The sequence below is a fragment of the Larus michahellis genome, chromosome 4 (assembly GCF_964199755.1).
Source record: "Larus michahellis chromosome 4, bLarMic1.1, whole genome shotgun sequence".
Taxonomy (NCBI): Eukaryota; Metazoa; Chordata; class Aves; order Charadriiformes; family Laridae; genus Larus; species Larus michahellis.
Genome location: NC_133899.1, coordinates 90,102,919 through 90,123,140, shown reverse-complemented (window position 1 = coordinate 90,123,140; position 20,222 = coordinate 90,102,919). Strand labels below are relative to the sequence as shown.

Below are 20,222 nucleotides of genomic sequence, written 5' to 3'. Positions count from 1 at the left end.
TTATAACCCCAGTTATAATCACTTTGTAGGCAAGACATGGGGCTGGTACTGCTTTCAGGTGGATTCCTGAAGACTGTGCTAGCAGAAAAGGAGCTGGTCCTTGTCCTCAACCTTGGAGAGGGTCCTGTGTGAAAATTCCAGCACCCACCGCATGAGTATTTCCACGTTGTTGCTTATGGGAAAGAGACGGAGCAGTCTGAGGCAGAACTGAAGGGAACCGGAGGCCGCCCACCTGCGGAAGAGGCCCTGCGGCAGTGGTGGAGGTCAGGGGCGCCTTCCCCAGGCTCTGCCCCGCACAGGCTGCTGCACCCCCCGGCCCGGCGGGCGGCTGCCCGGCCCCCGTGTGCCCGGCCCCAGCCCGGTACAGCGGCCGCCCGGCCCCGCCCTCGCTGCCGCTCCCGGAGCCGGTAACCAGGAAGCGGTAGCAGGAAGCAGCGGCGGGCGCGGAGCTTCGGGCAGGGAGCATGGCCGCCGGAGGCCCGGCGGTGAGGGGAGGCCCGGGGTCGGCTGCCGGGGAGGGAAGGGTGCTGCCGGGGGCCGCCCTGCCTTCGGTCCGCCCGGCCGCGGGGAGGTGCCCGGGACCGCCCTTGCCTGAGGGCTGGGGCCGGCGGCGAAGCCCCGGGGCCCCGTGAGGCGGCGGGGCGGGGGTCGCGAGTGATCCCCGGCGGATGGTGTCCCCCGGCGGTGGCTGGCCCCGGCTGCTGCCGCGCACCGAGGAGGGAGGCCTGTGTCCCTTCTGGTTCCTCTTCTAGCGCCTCGCGTCTGGTTTTGAGGCGAGCGGGGCCGGGCGAGGGGCTCTCCGGTGGCCGTGTGCTTCCAAACCTGCTGTGGGACTCGGGGTGTCGCTTCCCGGGCCGTTGTGTCGGGAGCCGGCTCCGCAGGGCGTTCAACGCCTTCGCGATGTGGCCTGATGGACCTTAACCATTTCCCGTGTGTCCTCCTGTGTTCCTGTGGCAACTGAAAGGATTAGTCTCGTCAGGCGGTTTTAACTGTGCTTGAAATTAACTTCCTTATTTATATTAATGCAACTTGACAAGTATGTATTGCTAGAGCCCTTCTGCTGTGAGGACAGGCTGAGAGAGCTGGGGGCGTTCAGCCTGGAGAAGGCTCTGGGGAGACCTTCCAGCCCTTTCCAGTCCCTAAAGGGGCTCCAGGAAAGCTGGGCAGGGACCCTTTATCAGGGAGGGGAGCTGTGGGACGAGGGGGAATGGTTTCAAACTGGAAGAGGGGAGATTTAGATTAGCTATCAGAAAGAAATTCTTTCCTGTGAGGGTGGTGAGACCCTGGCCCAGGTTGCCCAGGGATGTTGTGGCTGCCCCATCCCTGGAGGGGTTCAAGGCCAGGTTGGACGGGGCTTTGAGCAACCTGGGCTGGTGGGAGGTGTCCCTGCCCAGGGCAGGGGGTTGGAACCAGATGATCTTCAAGGTGCCTCCCAACCCAAACCATCCTATGATTCTACAATAAGTGTAGCATGCGCTTCTGGTAAAGAGGGAGGTGTGATGTGCAGTGTATAAATAATGTTTGTTGATAGATGTTTGGTTAACCAACAGTGTAAAAACCATTGCCATGGGCCTCATCGACCTCATGCGCACAACTGTCATAGCGCCCATGGGGATAAAGATCTGCCAGTGCTACAAGGACCGAATCCCATTGTTGAAGACCCCAGCACCTGTGATATTGTCAAGGCTACGCAGTAAGTATATGTTCTGTATGTGCAGAATGTTGAAATAGATGGGAGTGTCCCCAGATGTGAGCCAGGCTGGATAATTTTACAAAGAGAAATTTTACAGTTCCATTTTTTCCCCGTAGTTGTCATGGTTTCAGCTGGGACAGAGTTGACTTTCTTACTAGTAGCTGGCATAGTGCTATGCTTTGGGTTTGGGATGGGAAATGCTGTTGATAGTGCCCTGGTGGTTTTGGTTATTGCTAGGCATCCAAGGCTTTTTCTGCTCCTCACACCACCCTGCCAGTGAGCAGGCTGGGGGGACACAAGAAGCTGGGAGGGGACACAGCAGAGACAGCTGACCCCATCTGACCAAAGGGATATTCCATGCCATACAACATCATGTTCAATATATAAAGCTGGGGGAAGAAAAAGGAAGGGGGGAAAGTTCAGAGTTATGGTATTTGCCTTCCCAAGTAACCTTTACGCGTGCTGGAACCCTGCTTTCCTGGAGATGGCTGAACACCTGCCTGCTGATGGGAAGCAGGGAATAAATTCCTTGTTTTGCTTTGCTTGCATGCGCGGCTTTTGCTTTACTTATTAAACTGTCTTTATTTCGACCCTTGAGTTTTTCCTCACTTCTACTGTCTGATTTCTCTCCCCCATCCCAAGTGGGGAGAGTACGCAAGTGGCTGAGTGGTCCTGGCTGCTGGCTGGGGTTAAACCACGACAGTAGTGAAAGAAGAAAAATCATTTAAAGGTACTATTGTAAATATTTTTATCATAAACAATGGTATCTCAGCCAGGTTTGTTTTGTTTAGGCAGAAAATTCTACGCATCGAGGCTCAGCCCAACTCTTTTTGTAAGACTTCTATGAAACACAATGGGGAATTTGCTCAAGTAGGAACTGCTGGGTGGTGCTTACTGAGATTTACTTTTTCTTTAGTATATGGCTCTCTCTAAACTGGGGAATACTTAACAAATGAATGATAATTAAATAGATATGTTTTTTTTTTTCTCATTTAAGGCATGGATTTGTAGAGCGATGCAAAGAACTGGTAGAAGCAGGGTACGATGTTCGACAACCAGACAAAGAAAATGTGACTCTTCTTCACTGGGCAGCGATAAACAACAGACAGGAGCTGGTTAAGTAAGCTCTAGGGTCCTTGTGAAAGTAACACAAGTATTCTGCCACCGTTATTTATAATCACTTTGTTGCTGGTATACTTCAAAACAAAGCAACGTGCTGCTTGAGGAAAAAAAGCATAAAATTCAAATTTTAACCCAATTACCTTTGTGAAAATGTCACTGAAATGTAAACTTACCACAGTTTCTTTGTATGTGAAATCCTGTAGTACATGAAATCATTAGATTTTCCTGGGTTTGGTTTGTTTAACAAAGATTAAAGCTGATTTTATAAGTGCCTTGCTAATTACTATATTTTTTTCTTAAATATTTTCTCAAAATAGCGTCCTTTACTGAAAAAATACTCTTGTCCATTTACTTCTCTAGTGATTTTTTTATTATTATGAGCTATTTACTACTAGAGCTACGTTACCCTTAGTTTGACGTTTTAATGTTTTATTATGTCTATTTTTAATCTTATTGTGTTGTTGTTACACAGATACTATATTTCCAAAGGGGCAATAGTGGATCAGCTAGGCGGAGATTTAAATTCAACTCCCCTTCACTGGGCCATTAGGTACGCTGCTTACAACTACTAATTGTAAACCCGGTAGTATTAACAGTTATATTTTGTGTAGCACAACAGTGCTCATCTTAAATCAAATTCTATGGTATGTTTATTTTATTGAGGTATAAGGAACTTCACAGCGTGTCCATAATAATGCTGAAATCTGTTCTCTGATTCCTGGTAACTTTGCAGGCCACAAAGTTGTGTTATGTGCGTATCTGTGTTTCAGTCACTTGGACTCAGAATTCGAAGTTTCCCTAGGGATGAAGGAGTGCTGCTCAGACTTTGCCTCATAAGTTCTGCCTTACTGGGCAAAGAAGACTTGGCTGTGTTAGGGCACTGAAATTAATTAACTGTTGATGCTTATCAGGGCACAGTTTAAGTCTGAAAAAGTTGTTGTCATGGATTCCCTCAGATCTCAGCCTGTCTAGTTAATACGCTTTCAGTTTTTTTAGCTTCTGCACTAGATTCCCCTGACGTGCTTTCGTAAGACAATGCTGCCAGTCCTAGACTTTAAAGCACAAGCGTGTAGCAGTAGGACCAGTGTAAGACATCTTGTTGTTCAGAGGCATGTAGAGAGCTCTTCGCCCTTCTTCCCCTGGTGGCATTAGCTTTTCCTCTCGGGCTCCTTAGAGCTGCCACTATACACACGCAGTCGCTCTGTGCAAATTCTGACATTGGAAGATCAGTTTGTTCTTCTTGTAAGAGCATGGCTCTCTTCTTATAAGAGAAGGCTATCCTAGCCTTCTGCCAAACACAGTTAGATACTTCTGAGAAAGACTGCTCACAGGAGAAATTGCTGTAGAATAATCATCGTATTCTAAATCAACAGTTTGCCTTAGATTAACATATTAAGGTATATATTTAATATAACTTTCTCATATAAACTTTTGATTTAAAAGAAGGAATTTCCTGAATAAAAACACCAGAATCTGAAAGGAAACTTTTTGGGGAGGGTATCTGTGAGAATTATTAAGGCAATGCTTTTATTAAAATTTCCATCTTTTTTTTGTCATCTCTATAGTTTCATTTCATATATCGTTACAGACAAGGACATCTACCTATGGTCATGCTACTGTTGAAATGTGGAGCGGATCCCAGTCTTATTGATGGGGAAGGATTCAGCAGCGTTCATTTAGCAGTGCTGTTTCAGCACATGCCCATTGTTGCTTATCTCATAGCAAAAGGCCAGGTATGTTGTTGATGTCCCAAGGATTCTTTTCTACTTGCGAGTAGCTGCCTCTGTGTACCGTACATTTCAGAATTAACTGTTTTGTTTTCTAGATGATAAGCAGGTATTTGACAACTATTTCCCTGTACCATAGACTCAGAGAAACCTGGATTATTTTTTTAATTTTTTTAATTTTTTTTTTTTTTTTTTTTTAAAATTATCTGTCCTGTTCTTGTCACCGCTGTACGATTCAGAGCATTTAAGGAGAGTTGTTAAGGCTGTGCAGATTTGTGGTGCTGTATAAATAACAACTGGCTTTTAAACCTGATAACAAGAAGCAGTATGTGAAGTGTATACATCATGAAGTACTTAGTATTTGATTACGAATTTGTAACTAATAATCTGTGCAATTGTCCATCAATTGAAGCATGAAGAATAGATGATCAGACTAGGTCTGAGTTTTTTATTAGAAATGTCTGTTTTCTGTATTTTCTGTAATTTTATATTGTATCCACTCTAGTTGATGTCTGCTTAGCTTACATCTGAAGTACGCAGAATTAAGGACAAGTGTAAATTGTCAAATAAAAAGGAGAGGAGAGTTCTTATATGATCTAGACTGTTTCTTTGAAACACTGTGTATTAAAATTTAAAGATTTGGTATTTCTTTCTCATAGAGCTCTCTTTAGTAGAGTAACTGACTTCTGGAATGTAGGTATCAATGCTATATATCACAAACTTAAGGAAGTTTTTATCCTACCGGTCTTCTACTAAAAATCTAAATGATTAAATGTTTAAGTAAATCTGGTCTGATGCAATGATGGATGGAGACAGGGAAGAAGGAAACCTTCATTGTGAAAAGAAAGAAGATTAGGTAACACAAAGTAGATGTTTAAATAATTACGTATCTCTATATATAATAAATTTTTTTGTTGTTGTTTAATAAACTAGTTTTATGTACTTGAACATTCTGTTACGTACCTCTGTTTATGCAAGGAAGATGGTTAGCGCTGGTTTGTGAGGCACACTTTATAGTATTTTTGCACAAAAGAGGACAAGAAATGTGGTTAACATGGTTCCCTTAAAAGTATTGGTAGTGGAGAGTCTGCCTTAAAAATATCCATAGTGGAGACTCAGCGTATTCTGAAGGGAGTGACATGCAAGACTCAGAGGGGAAGAAATTTTTTAAATGAATGTTTGCTTCTTGGCTGGTATAATTTGGTTTCTTTCACTACTGCAGTGAAGCTAAGCCTGTTGGATACCTCTGAAACTGACCATCTCTCTGTTTCCTGAAATCGCTAGTAATCACTTGCTTATAATTTTTTTTTCTTATCCTTAGAACATAGACACAACAGACTTGAATGGACAAACACCTTTAATGTTATCAGCACAAAAAGTGATTGGGTAAGTAGTGAATAACTTAAAAAGAAGCTATTTATTATACCCAAGAAGCAGTGAGATGGTTTTTCTTATGAAAACTTTTTGTTATACTCATTCCTTTCACTTTTAGTTGTATTAAAATATACAGTATTTCAGAGATCAGGAGTTATGAAGTGGTGAATTGGATATAGCAAAGAAAGTCAAAAGAATTTCTTAAGGAAGTTTAGGTTTGCAGCTGAGTTGGCTGCAGCGTTAATTCCCAGAAAATAAAATAAATGGAGGTGGGCACAGTAAAATGCCTTTAGAATAAATAAAATGTGGAAATGTAAGCTTATATACAGTGTTGTAGAAAGATATAATCTATCTATGTACCTCATATTTATTAAAATTGGAAGATAACATATTCTGGAGAAAAACCCTCAGGGCGGGTGCTGAATTATAAACTTGAATCTGTCTTTGATGAGCCTGTTCTGAGACACAGCATTGTGTAGCTGCTGTTATTTCACAGATTGGGAACAGTGGTTTTTATAAGACGTTCAAAAATTTCATCTCCAGTGCAGGTTATCTTCTGTTTGTTAACTTTTATACTTTATTTTCATCTAGACCAGAACCCACGAGGTTTCTCTTAAAGTTTAACCCCTCTCTCAATGCTGTAGACAATGTTCAAAAGAACACTGCACTGCATTGGGCAATAACATCAGGCAATACTAGTGCAGTGGATCTCTTGCTGGAAGCTGGTGCTAGCCTGGACGTAAAAAATGTCAAGGTACAGTTTCTTTCATGATATTTCATTCCATGTAGCGTGAACGTGTAAAATGAATGTAAAGAAAAATCTGAGTCCTCTCTCCTTTGGAACAGGGGCTGACTAAGAGCCGGGCGTTCTTAGCCTTTTCCAGAAGGAGTTAGCACCTTTCGTGTGGTGTGACACGAAGTATGAATACAGATATTCTTTGCAACCTTCATTTGATGAACAGCCAATCCTTTCACTCGCTCGGAACATAATTGTGTCCTTTGCGGATCCTCCCTTTTTTCTTTTTCTTTTTTTTTTTTCTTTTAAATTGTCTGTTTTCTACGTCAAAACATTGTCGTGAGGAGTAATGACTCCGGCCAGACTTTTAAAAATAACAGTATCTTGGTGTCTGGTGAGACTCTTAAAGCCTTTAAAAACATGTATGTCATCCTGTGAAAACCAGTGTTTGATAATGCCTGTTTATACGTTCAAAAGGGGCCATCACATATGAAAGTATTTGTCCTAATATTTGTAAAAACTGATAATGAGAAGTGTAAGCTCTCAATTCCTATGACTATATAGATATGTTCGTACAGTGTAGCTACTCAGGGTTTGTGTATTAAGCTGTGCAGTTTTTCCGTCTGCCACTTCTTTTTATTCATATGTATGACTCTTAAGACATTGTTTGGTTTTAAAAAGTTAGCATAAACAAGAAACCTTCCTTTTCTGCTAGAATAATACATGCTTACTGACACTATAGCGTTTCAGGTTATTGGACATAGTCCAACAGATAACTCAAATGGATATAATCTGGTTGGAAGTATCAGTTTTTAGAACTACAAAGCACTGGATTAAGCATGTTAAAACTCTGAATTTAGCTTACCCTTGCCTTAAAAAAAAAAAGGGGGGGGGGGGAGGAGAGGGGTAACTGCCAAGTGATTCTTGTTTTAGCTATATTTATTTCTTGCTTCTGGTAAAAAGGAAAGTATTTATGTGTTAAGTGCATAAAGAAACAAACATTTCTGTTGTTAAAGGGAGAGACACCAGTGGACCTTGCTTATCGAAGTCTGAATCGCTTCATGGTTTATATGGTAAAAGAGGAAGAAAGAATGAGAAGCAGAAGAAATAACAGATTACTGAAAACAGTAGAGAAATATGAGGTAATTTGACAAGTAATAACTAATGGAAATAAAACAACAGCATTCCATGTTTAGAATAATATGCAATTATCTCTTTTCTCGAGAGGATCTTCTAAGGTGTATGAAATTGAGCGCACAGAAGTAAAATGCTTTAGAAGCGTGTAGCAGTGGTTTGGGTGGGGGGTTTTGTGTCTTCCCCCCCAGCCCCCCCTTTGATGTATTCACGTGTCACTTTGTCTTGTCTACCTTGAGTCTTTCAGCATTTGTTATTACATGAACTGAATAATTTTGAACTAAGTCCTGCTTGAATACTTTGTCATGTTTTAACAATAACCAGGTCTTCCTGCTGTGGGCGTCTTCCTTGACGTTGATGTGGGCCATAGGACACGTGGTGAACTTAAGTTCTGATTCTTGGCTTTTGAAAGGAGGTCTGCTTCTCTTCCTGCTCTTTGGGATGGCTCTGTTTGTGAGGTTTGTGGCTTTTTCTCTCTGTATATGTATTTATTTGTTATAGATGCCATGTAAGGTATCTAATGCAGTATTCTTTTCAGAGTTTAGTTTCACTTAGCGTTAAAAATATCTCCTGAGAAATGGTTGCAGAGTGTGTGAAGGATTTAAATGCATGTGCTTTTTAGAGCCACCACAGAAATTGAATGTCTTAGGTGTGTAAAATAATAGTTTCTCATCACTGAAAGATTTGGGCAAAAAGTGTTTAAGCGGTCTGTTAGCTAATTTTAATGATAAAGAGAGTGTTATTGAAGGTCTGCACCTGGTAGACACTCAGAAATGTGCTTTATCTCGACTTTTCCTTCTGTATTGGTGACACAGGATGAGTTTTAATGAACCATTCCCTCCCCCTCTGCTCCCCGGACCTCCCAGTGTTATCTGAAGCTGTGTCGCAGGTTTCCGTCTTTTGTCAACACTTACTGCAAGAGTCAGTGCTCCTTGAAATGGCAATGCTATCAGTGGCCAAATAGGCAGAGATGGCACTTTTCACCTAGTGCTGCAGTACTTCTGATACATAATTTTAGGCTGGAACAGTGCATTCATCTGTTTTATTTTTGCATTGTTAACTCCCTACGCATCTGCCTAAATAATGCTTTTGAGTGACAATTCTTGATTGCTTTAAGAGAGATGTGAAATATACTTTGTGTGTGAAGTTTTTAAAATAACAAATCATAATTTATACTCTACGGGGTTAAGTTTTAAATACGTTTTTAAAAAATATTTTTTTCTTCCAATGTTCTTTCAGGCAATTTGTGGGGCTCAAGAATCTAAGGTATCTTCCCACAGCATTTCTGCTAAGTTCAATTTTTTGGATGTCCGTGACCTGGTTTCTCTGGTTCCTGCCTGATATCCTTTTGGTCAAGAAATGCAATAGAACTCTTCCTAATAAGTCCAAGCCTGGTCATGCAAACAGTAATGAGCAGTCCCAGATAATTCTGCATGACTTAACGTGTGGTAAGATTGGTTTACTTCCATTGAGCAGGGGTGGAGTATCTTTGAGTTTAAATTAAAGTTTCATACGGACTAAAAATTCATACCTTCTTTCATCTTTAGCAGATATTTGTGTACAATTCTGAACTATTTCTTATGTTACTGGAATATCAAAATGAAAACATCTTTGTTATTAACCTCCTTGTCCCTGTTACCACCTCCATGTGACTCTTTAATCTTCCTCATTGAGACCCTCATACAGTAATGTATTTTGCCATGTAGTGTGACTGGATAACACATGCGTTAATAGTAATTTTCAAAACATCTCTTCTTTCTGAAATGACAATGATTTGATAGCTAGTGGTATTCGTGCTTCTGCTTTTAAAAACAACAACAACACCCTCATCACCCCCGCAAAAAACAGGGAACAAATTTCTTCATGTCCCTCCAAAATAGATCTTCCAGTCTCCCATCTTTCTTTATTCACAGGTTACGTTGCATCCTCTGTGTACAGGGCATTAATGTCTACCTTTTATTTACTTTCTTTGAAAAGGCTTTGCACAAAAATAAAGTACAAAAATATTTTAGTAGCTTACACACTCTTTTCAGTGCCCTGCTTTGTTGTTACACAGGGGGCATCTGTTTATTTATTGATTAAGTTCTATGAAAAGGCCTTTAGGGAGATACTTAGAACTGTAAATAATTTTCTACTAAACCAGCTATAGTATATTGCTACACAATTTTAATTAATTTTTAATTACTTCCTCCTTTAACTGGCATTTTCCTTTGTACTCTTCCTAATTAAGATGTTCTTATTAGAATTATCAGGATTAACTTCGATGAACTGATCAAGTATATTCCCGCTGGGGATAGACGCATATGCTTGTCTAAATGAAGATCAAGTTACTCGGTGTTGCGCTGTGAAGTTTGAAGATTTTCTTGGTGTCATCTAAATTAAAAGGGGAAAAAAAAATCCAACCATAGGGGTTTGAGTCAGACACTTTGCTGAAGATAAAGAATGTAGCAATATTCTGGAAGGTCTAACCACAGCTTGGTGAGATGGGCAAGTGGATGGTTTTCCATTTCACTGTCCAACCCTCTTTCTCATTAATGTCTTTTCCTTCTGGAGCTGGTCACAGATCTGAGTGTTATACAAGCGTTCAGTATTCTAGTTACCTGTATTTCTGTCTGAATGAAAATCCAGCCATTCTAGTTAAGGACTACTGCCAGCTCCAAAAAATAACAGAAGTGTGAATAGACCAGCGGTATCCACAGGCAATCATTTTGACTTCTGTAGTGGACCCTGCAATTGCATCGTAACAAACGCAGCTGTATGACTGTTAATAGACAGCACCAATATTTCATAATTTATTATCTTGATTTTAATTAGAGCTGCTTTGCAGTGGTTTTAGTTTGTAAGACAAAACAACCTTGAGGTTGCAGCACTTCTTTTTTTTTTTTTTTTTTTTTTTAAGAGTTATTCACACTGCGCAGTTTAGATAGTGACTGAGTGGTCACTGGAGATGGGAGCCAGGCTTGGGCTCCCTGGCTGCTTCTTGGTGGCATCATGGACTGTTCTTTAGGAGCTTGAGCTCTCAGGTTCAATGCTTGACTTTAATTGGTATGAAACGTATCCCACTCGGCATTCCGCTGTGGCTGTATGGAGATAGTTGATATGTTTTTCTCCCTCTTTCACCTGACGTACAGATCTCTTTACTCCATAGCGTAAAAGTTGTGTTCCTAATGACTATATATCCTCTGTCAAGTGTGATAATAATTTGTCTGCTGGAGAAGTTGGAGCAAATAACTATATATGAAAAGGACTGAATTTAAGTCTGCTAAGACTTCATGAGAGATGACTTTCTTCTATATACAGTCATTAAAACAGTCAGCCACTGGGTAAAAGCAAAGGGTCTGCAAGAATAAAAATGTCCAATTAGACCAGAAATTTGTCATTTTATCATCACGGTTTTTCTAGTATATTTGCGAGGGAAGAAGGGTTCCCAGTAGCTGCCCCATTACCTTCAGAAGTGTTTGGCAGTGTTGCGTGGTTTTTTTGAGTGACAGAGGTTGACCGAAGTTGCATTTTTTTTATCTAAATATATTCAGTTTTTTTAGCTGGAACAACAAGAGAGGGCAAGACTTAGAAAACGGTCCAAGTAAGAGCCTGTTTGGTGACTTAGGGGTGTGTGCAGCAGTCAAACAAATCTCACAGCTGCTGGAAGCTTAATAACTATGCATGTCTGATTGGTATTGTTTAAATAAAATAGAAGGAATTCAGAGGGGGGAAAAAAGAAGTTGAATTAATTTTCAGTCTCTTCAATATTCAGAAGCAAAAGTCTGCGCTCTGCTAGTGAGGAGGACAGGGAGCTGTAGTGTGATGCAGCTTTATACAGTTGTAAAAGTCTTCTCTTCAACACTCAAATGACGGAATATTCAGCTTCTGTGATATAATGGCCTCCGAAGGACAGAGAGGATCCTACTATAAAAGCAAAAATCATTCTGTTCCTTTTTGTTGATTGTAAAATAGCATAAATTAATTTTGTAGAATATTTTGTTTGACAAATAGCAGTGACATGAGAATATATATAAGAATATATTCCTTAACCTGAATATTACATGTGACCAATACAATTCTTGAAATCACCGTCATGTTCAGTGTGGTGGGTCTTCTTTATTATTTTTATAAAACTTGGAGAACTGACCCTGGATATATTAAGACTTCAGAAAAAGAAAGAAAAGAGGTAGGTGAAACGAATGGAAGGGCTCACCTGGTGCAATACATACATATTTTTGGTTGGTTTTTTTGTCGCCCTGTGTAGCTTTGTTCAACTTGAGAGCAGTGAAAAAACTTTTTTTCTTTTTTTAAGTGTTTAGCTCTGTCATTGAACAACATAGATCACAGATAATTTCTTCTACTACTGCTTGTTTCCTTATCTTCATCATCCTGACATAATTTACTTGCCTCCATCTTCTCATTGAAACGTGGGTCTGTACCAAACATCGTACAGACCCACACCACTGACATTATCTGCGATATAAATTCACATAGACCTTCACTTAATAAATATAAATTTTGAATGATTTTTCACTCTAGTTGTCTAAGGTTAGAAAGAGATACTCACAGTGCGTTTCTACAGTGTTTCATGTTTGTATGACATATCAAAGGCTAGAAACGGCTTAAATTTTGTCGGATGCTTTGAGGATGTGTATAATGGTTTGATTTTTTGGTGCTTAAGCATCGTGTAAATCGCATGCTATTTCCTAGCTCTATTTTAGAAGTGCAAAAAGAAATCACAGCCAACCAATCACTAGAGAATTTAGGATTTGGTCTCCCCAGGTTGTGGATTAAGGAAAGCATTTTGTTTGCGGTCTCTTTGCTCTCCGTGAGGTGGTATTTCTTTAGATTGTCTGGGAGAATAAACTGCAATTTTAACTTGTTGCCACGGGACTAGTAAACATTGTCTATCTAGTATTCATAAAGGGACAGTAAATACAGCAGCTCTCCTCATCTCTCTGAAGTCTGGCTGACTATATCAGAGGTACCTTGTATCTTAATACCATCTCGTTTTTAAGACTATTTCATTCACATTATTTATTAATTTTGCCAACATAGAGATGCTTTTCTGAACAATCCTGCATGAGTGAAGTTGCATTAGTCTGTTGTGTTTCTCCTGGACCTTTTTGATTTAAAAAGCGAGTTACTCCTATTGGTGCTTGTCAGTCAAAATGCTTATGAACTGCAAAAGGCCGAATGTAAAAATCTTCATAGATCTCCCTGCAAATGTGATCCAAATGCAAGCGTGAACTACTTTTGTCTTTCAGAACATTGTAGCTCTTGCAGAAGCAGGTTGCTTGGACTTCAGAACATTTTGCACATCGTGTCTTGTAAGTGAGCCTTTGGTATTTGTATTCTTTTTTTAACCTGGCTTTTACTCAATACTGTTATAAAAAGCTTATTGCTGGTCATGGAAGTGTTACATGCACAGTTTGTTGTATATTACTTAGATTTATTATTATTTTTTTACAGTGACAATAGAGATGCATTGAGATCCTTTGCCTCTAATTTTAATAAAATAGCATAATAATTATTATTGTTATTAATTCAATCTCTTTTTGTAAAACTAAGATGTATAGTTCTCATCTGTGTTCTGCGATGTGGGGTCTGTTATAGAGTAATTGTACAAAATGTGATCGTGCCCCTGAGATGAGGCTCCAAACTTGGAGCGAAATAAATGCTTTTGCCATGACTGTATTCTTTTCCTTCATCCTCAACTAGGTAAGGAAGCCTTTGAGATCTATGCACTGCCTGGCTTGTAATTCATGTGTAGCCAGATATGACCAGCATTCTCTGTGGATTGGACAGTGCGTAGGTGAGAGTGTTTGTTTTATCAAATTTGAAAATGCCACATATTTTAAAAGTTGCAGAAATAATGCCTTAGAGAGAGAGCACGCCTGATACCAAGCACACAGAGAGAGCACACTGATACCCAAGTGCCGGGTCCTGCACTTGGGACACAACAACCCCATGCAGCGCTACAGGATTGGGGCAGAGTGGCTTGAAAGCAGCCCGGCAGAAAAGGACCTGGGGGTGTTGGTTGACAGCCGGCTGAATATGAGCCAGCAGTGTGCCCAGGTGGCCAAGAAGGCCAACAGCATCCTAGCCTGTATCAGGAATAGTGTGGTGAGCCGGACTAGGGAAGTGATCATCCCCCTGTACTCGGCACTGGTGAGGCCCCACCTCGAGTACTGCGTTCAGTTTTGGGCCCCTCGCTACAAGAGGGACATTGAGGTGTTGGAGCGTGTCCAGAGAAGGGCTACAAAGCTGGTGAGGGGCCTGGAGGACAAACCTTATGAGGAACGACTGAGGGAGCTGGGGTTGTTTAGCCTGGAGAAGAGGAGGCTGAGGGGAGACCTTATCACCCTCTACAACTACCTGAAAGGAGGTTGTAGAGAGATGGGGGCTGACCTCTTCTCCCTGGTGACAAGTGATAGGACGAGGGGAAACGGGTTCAAGTTACGTCAGGGGAGGTTTAGATTAGATATTAGGAGACATTTTTTCACTGAAAGGGTTATTAAACATTGGAATAGGTTGCCCAGGGAGGTGGTGGATTCACCATCTCTGGAGGTGTTTAAAAAAAGAGTAGATGGGGCACTGAGGGACATGGTTTAGATGTGGCTCTTGTCAGGGTAGGCTAAAGGTTGGACTCGATGATCTTAAAGGTCCCTTCCAACCTCAACAATTCTATGATTCTATGATTCTATTCTATGATTCTATGATATAAGAATACACCGTTGATACTGAAGGGGTTACAGGTAGGTGCCAGAGGGAAATAAGGTGTCAGAGAGAAAGGCAAATAAAATGATTGAAGGGATGGAGTGGTGCCCCTAGGAGTAGAGACCAAAAAGCCTGGGACTCTCTTCTCTTGAGGGAAGAAGGAACAGAGGACATGATTGAGAGTTGTTTTTGTTTTTTTTTAAAAAAAAGCAATGAAGATGGTGGCTAAAGTGATTGCAGAACTGTTATTTGCCAAGCACATCATATTAGAACTAGGGGAGGCTCAGTGAGAATAGCAATGGGATTTAGAGGTGGTAAAGAAAGAATGTCTTTACGTGGCACGTAGTGAAATTTTGGAGCTTGCTGCTGTAAGGGTTTGCAGATCCAGGCGGTATCAGAAGGTTCAGAAAGGCATTAGACAAACTTTTGGACAATGTGCCCGAAAGTAAATACTAACAGAACTGGACGAGGATGTGTGCTGTGACATTGTAATGCAGTAGCTGTGGATGAAGAGAATGAACTGTAGAAAGCAGTCAGGCTCGTTTGTCCTCCTGAACTAATGCTGCCGGTTGTCGCTGTCAGAGACAGCAGCTGGAGCAGCAGGCCCACTGAGATAACCCCGTAGGGTGTTTTTGATGTTCTTGCGTTCGTTGAGGAACAACTTCTTTCTTCCTTTCCGTCTCATTACTGGTGATGCTCAAGATAGAAAGGTTAGAGCTTTACATCTGTAGCAATATACTTTCAGCATATTTTTTGTCCAATTGCTTTTTTTTAATGTTAAATACTTGGAAGTGTTTTTACAGTGTTTGCTATTCACAAGGTGGTGAGACATCCTTCTGATGCATTGTTTCAAAGCTTTGAGCAATGCTGATTGTAATTTAAAGAAAAAATAATTGTATATCTTCATGTAACAGTTTCTCTGTCAGAAGTCCGGCGTGGTTTTAGGCATATGTTTGCAATTCTGAAGCGCACAAAGGTCAAACAATTAAATTGAATGGCTTAGATTTTTCAGTTACATGAGACAATTGTAGTGTGCGTGGGGAGGGCTGTGGTTGCATAATTAGTCCTCATCTCACTAAAACAGTGGAAGGCATGCTCTGAAGGAGAGACAAATCCTGGTTGACTATCAGAACTCATTCTATTTTATAAATTGGGGTGGCTTGCAGGAGAAAGTTGAGGCAGAAGATCAGCCTTGTCAAACTCACTTGAGAATAGCAGAGGTAATAATAAGAAGTGGTTTTGATTCTTTTTATTCTCATTAACTTAAGGGGAAATGCAAATACTGCTGAATTTTAAAATGTTGAACTGTTTTTTTTCTTTGCCTCAAATACAGGCATTGGGAACCATCGTTACTACCTATTGTTCCTGTCTTTCCTAACTATGACCGGTGTCTGGCTACTTTATGGAACTCTTCTCTGTATGTATCCATTAATTTATTTTAATTTAGCTTTCAAGGGTGCATGTGTGTGGTCCTTATTTTTCAGCTTTTCATTTCCAGCAAGTGTAATTATACCTGCGCAAGTGATACCATGTTTCAGCGATTATGTTATCTTGTAATCCTGTCTTTAAATGAAAATATATCATATCTGAGTCGTTGGTCAAATACCTGATTATGCTTGTGTTGAGTAGAAACTAAGATACAGCTCTAGTGGGATGTCCGTTGGAAAATACAATATCAGAAAGCAGTTTTGTTAGAGATGAAATAGGGAAGCCACGTGGAGGAAGGTCAACTTACAAGTTCTAGTCTGGATACCCTTTACTGCAATAGAAAGTAAGTTTGTAAATACATTATTGCAAAGGCTTTATTGATTTTGTTACTTGGAAATACCTTTGGTGCTCTTACATATGCAAAAAGTGTATTATTTTCTCCATTTCTTGTGTGTGAGGGAATGTGGGAGGAAAACCTCTTTATTGTCCTACTGACATAGAGGCAAAAAATGTTACACTGTTTTTAGTTGTTTGGGTTTTTTATAGGTTAAAGGCATATGTGGTTATTACAGTGGATATTCCAGTTTACATCTATTTAATAGTGGGAAAATAGTGGTAGAATATTGCTTCCATGGGCTTTCCACCATAATGTCGTCTCTTGTTGATGATGGTGTTTAAGAAAAATGATAAATTCTTGTCCTAAAACTACAAATAAGCGTGAAGCAAAATTTCAGAAGTCTTGACAATGAGAGATGACGATTTATTCAGTATCACTAGTTAACTGCCAAAAAAAAAAAAAAAGTACATAGCCAGTGCCTTGAATGTTCCCGTGGTGGATTATGACCACATGATGTAAAGATTATGCAGCCAGAATAGCAAGCAGGCACGTATCTATGTGGGTGCTTTCAGGGGGGAACACGATATATTAAATGTGGTATTTCTAGAGCATATTGCAATGTAATATTCATTCTATGCGAATAATCTTTGTTCAGTTCTTCAGTGGCCCATATTAAAAACATAATTAACTGATTATGTGTCTTGTCAGATTGGTCAAACCATTGCGCAACAAGTTATCATCAAGATGGAGCATGGACGTACTTCACCCAGATAGTATGTTGTTCTCCCTGGGTTTCCTACATCTTCACAGTAGCCTGTTTTCATACTCTGTGGGCTTCGCTGGGGCTGACTGTTCAGCTTTATCAGGTATTGTTTTGCTTCAGTCTATGCTTCTCTCTTAAAGAGTCATCACAGTAAGGCTTTTCCCTAGATTATTTGCTCCCATAAAAACTTTGTGCCTGCTTTCCTTGACTAATTAATGTCATATCTAGGTCTTTTTCTTAAATCTCAAGGCAGTTCTTTACGTTTCATGGGTAATTGTGCACTCAACATTCCCATGTTAAAAGTAGGATCACAGTCTGCAAATCATTCCTATAACTGAGTTCTGGGTTCACTGCTCATCAAAAATTCCAAACCTATAAAAAGGTGTATTTAAAGGCAATACACATATTTGACTAATCGAAGTGGTGTTACTGCCCCAAAAATTGCCCAAAAGTTTGATAGCACAATTAGTCCTGAATTGAAAATTCTATGGCAGAGCTCAGCAGTGCGGCATTAGACTGTATTAAATCCCATTGCTACAATAAAAATATATGACCTGGATTTTATCCTGATGAGGACTGTCACATTTCTTGTTTATGTTTTCTCAGAGAGAGCTTGGCTATGCAAACAAGATTGAGAAGAGCTGTCTTAAAACATCTAGGAAACAGCTTCTTTAGCAGCTTTTAGGAAATACGTGTCATTTGAATGTGCGTTAAGCATCCTGAGCTAAAGACTTTTTTTACATCTTGTTTAAAAAAAAAAAAAAACTGCACAACTTAAAATATGCGCTGCTGGATTTCTGTGGTGTCCAAGACACTGAGATATCATCCTCAGTCATTTGTAAATGTACTGCTTTATGATATTCAGCGTGTCATTCAGTGAAGCAACCTTGCAGCTGTTTATAAGGGTTTATAAGATTTCTGTTGGTTAAAAAAAAAACAGGAAAAGGAATAGGTTAGCAAAAATACAGAAAAAACCCATAAATCTCATTGTGAAACTCAGTGAAAGAAGACATGGAATCAAGAAAATGAAAATGTTATTGTTGAGTCTCTGACATCTACTTCATCATTTTTGCTAGGCTACTTTGTCTTTTTTGGGGGATCTTTTTCTACTAATCTGTGTGGTAGCATATAGACAAAATCTGAGGATATAGGTGCTTAGCTGCTGTAGATCTTGCACTTCTGCAGTCATCGATAAAAGTAGTCATTACAGTCATCCCAATTAAGCTTGCCATCTCAGCAGAAGCATTAATGTTACAGCTTGCTGGGTTCTGTTTTAGTCCAAGTGATGTTTAAAAACATACTTTTCAGTCATTAATTATGGCGTTATTTGTGAGATATGGCCAGCCTCCTCCCCTCCATCCCTCTGGATAGGATCTTTTCGTATGACCAGAATTTTAATATGTGGTGTTCACGTTTTAACCAATACTTATATTTTCCTTTCTGTAAGATTGCATTCTTGGGATTGACCTCGCATGAGAGAATGAACCTCCTGATGCAGAGAAAATCTTCTAAGCATCCTGTTTCAGTCAGGAGAACTCCGTACAAGTGAGTATTAATGAGCAGTGTGTATTAAGCATGTATCTTTTCGGTACAGATTTGCTTCACTACTTCATAAATGCAAAAAAAAAATAAAAATGGTAGTCTGTGGGTGTGTCTGTGATGAGTTGGGCTAAGAGGAGGAAATGGGCCTCATTTTCCTTGCTGAGAACTTCCTTCGCCCTAGGAAATAAACAGCCAGCATAAGAGCTACGGGGGTTCTTTCTGCATGGCTGTGTACGCAGGAAAAAGATGTGCCAAAGTCATCCATAGCTCTAATCAGTAGATGCTATTTTGGGGGTGAGGGGATGTTGTCCTTTAATTTGTTCATCAATCTCTGTGTCTGTTCTGTAGGTTCAGAAAGAGAATTAAGGTATGAACTGGCCCCTTTCTGGCTTTTCTTGCAGTATTTAGCTCAATAGAGAAATTAGTACCAAAGTTTCCCTGTTACACTAGAAGTAGGTGTTTCCTCATGTGTGTTAGCAGATGAGATCTTACTAAGTACTAGCTTTGAAATATTTGAGTTGAACTTAATCTGCTCTGGCTCTTAAATGTAGTGCAGGTTGTAGAAGTTCAGCAAAGGAATGATGCTCAATAGAGAGCTGTTCTTAAGTCTCTTCTCCCTGAGCTGTCTTCCTTGATAGCTTTATAGCTTAAGTACTGTTTTATGGCGAATGTGTATTTTTGCTGCCTGTGGTCTTCTTTTCCTAGGTTTATTAATTGATATTTCTCTCATTTTCAGTCTTGGATGCTTCCAGAATCTTGCAGACTTTTTTCAGTGCAGTTGCTTTGGTATGTTCAAACCCAATGTAGTTGACTGGACCAAGCAATACAACCTTTTTCATCTGGCAAAGGAGAAAAACATTCATTCTGTATGAGGTTGTGCTGAATTTCTAAAACCGTGGAGCTGAAAGCTAAATAAAACTGGATATTTTGTTAATTTTTACAAAATCTTCTGAAGTTGCTTGGCTTTGTTATTGTTTCAAATATTAAACCTATCTTGCGTAAGCTGCAGCAGGTTTGTATATGGAACAATCACTATATGTCTGTTTATATAGTTTGAGCTGAAACTACTTGAAATTTTATGTGATGAGATGACACTAAGAATATATTTTTTAAAGGTAAGTTTTTAGGGCAGAATTTCAAAACCGTGTTGGTATCCTTTGCTTTATTTTGCAGATAATAAAAGAAAATTATATTTGAAAATTAAGAGGAGTGTTCATATTTTAAAATTTAATATTACAATTACCCTGTAATTTTATTGCTTATGTTGTGAAAACTTCTGTTAAGTCTTTGTATTTGGAGGGTTTGCATGTAATAAAATAGAGCTTTCCTGCTTCTAAGTGTATTTTTAGAGACTGAAATAGATTCAAGGGATATGTGACCAGTGAGATATTTAAGAACAGGTTGGCACAAACCAGTAAGTAAAACATGCCTTATGTTTTGCAGGTATATATGCCCTGTTAGTGGATGAAAATGGGTAAGGTGATGATGGCAAATAGCAATGTGTCTAAAAAGAGGGAATTATTCCCAGCTGCATGCATAAATCTTTAATAGCCAGATGTCAGCCACATTCCCAGGAAAATTCTGGAGTGGACAGCTGGGCAGTGTGGTTTTGAATATAAGTCTAAGTAGGTAATAACAAAAAACAGTAGGGAAACGGATCAAGG

General features: G+C 39.9%; 1 protein-coding gene across 4 annotated transcripts; it reads left to right on the top strand.

Annotated features, from left to right (window-relative positions):
- The first annotated feature begins 236 nt into the window (after positions 1-236).
- Positions 237-19,899, top strand: ZDHHC13 (zDHHC palmitoyltransferase 13). Of its 4 annotated transcripts, none has more exons than XM_074586324.1 (17): positions 237-485; positions 1,551-1,693; positions 2,691-2,813; positions 3,288-3,365; positions 4,404-4,548; positions 5,864-5,928; positions 6,508-6,670; positions 7,669-7,794; positions 8,111-8,244; positions 9,026-9,126; positions 11,830-11,954; positions 13,036-13,098; positions 13,490-13,583; positions 15,822-15,905; positions 16,962-17,119; positions 18,464-18,561; positions 19,295-19,899. In XM_074586324.1, the coding sequence occupies exons 1-17, from the start codon at positions 465-467 to the stop codon at positions 19,428-19,430; spliced, it is 1,857 nt and encodes a 618-aa protein (XP_074442425.1). In that variant the 5' UTR covers positions 237-464; the 3' UTR covers positions 19,431-19,899. The 4 variants fall into 4 exon arrangements, with proteins under 4 accessions (XP_074442425.1, XP_074442428.1, XP_074442424.1 ...); XM_074586327.1 differs by lacking the exon at positions 237-485 and adding an exon at positions 578-1,036; XM_074586323.1 differs by lacking the exon at positions 237-485 and having other exon boundaries at positions 1,411-1,693.
- The last annotated feature ends 323 nt before the right edge of the window (positions 19,900-20,222 follow it).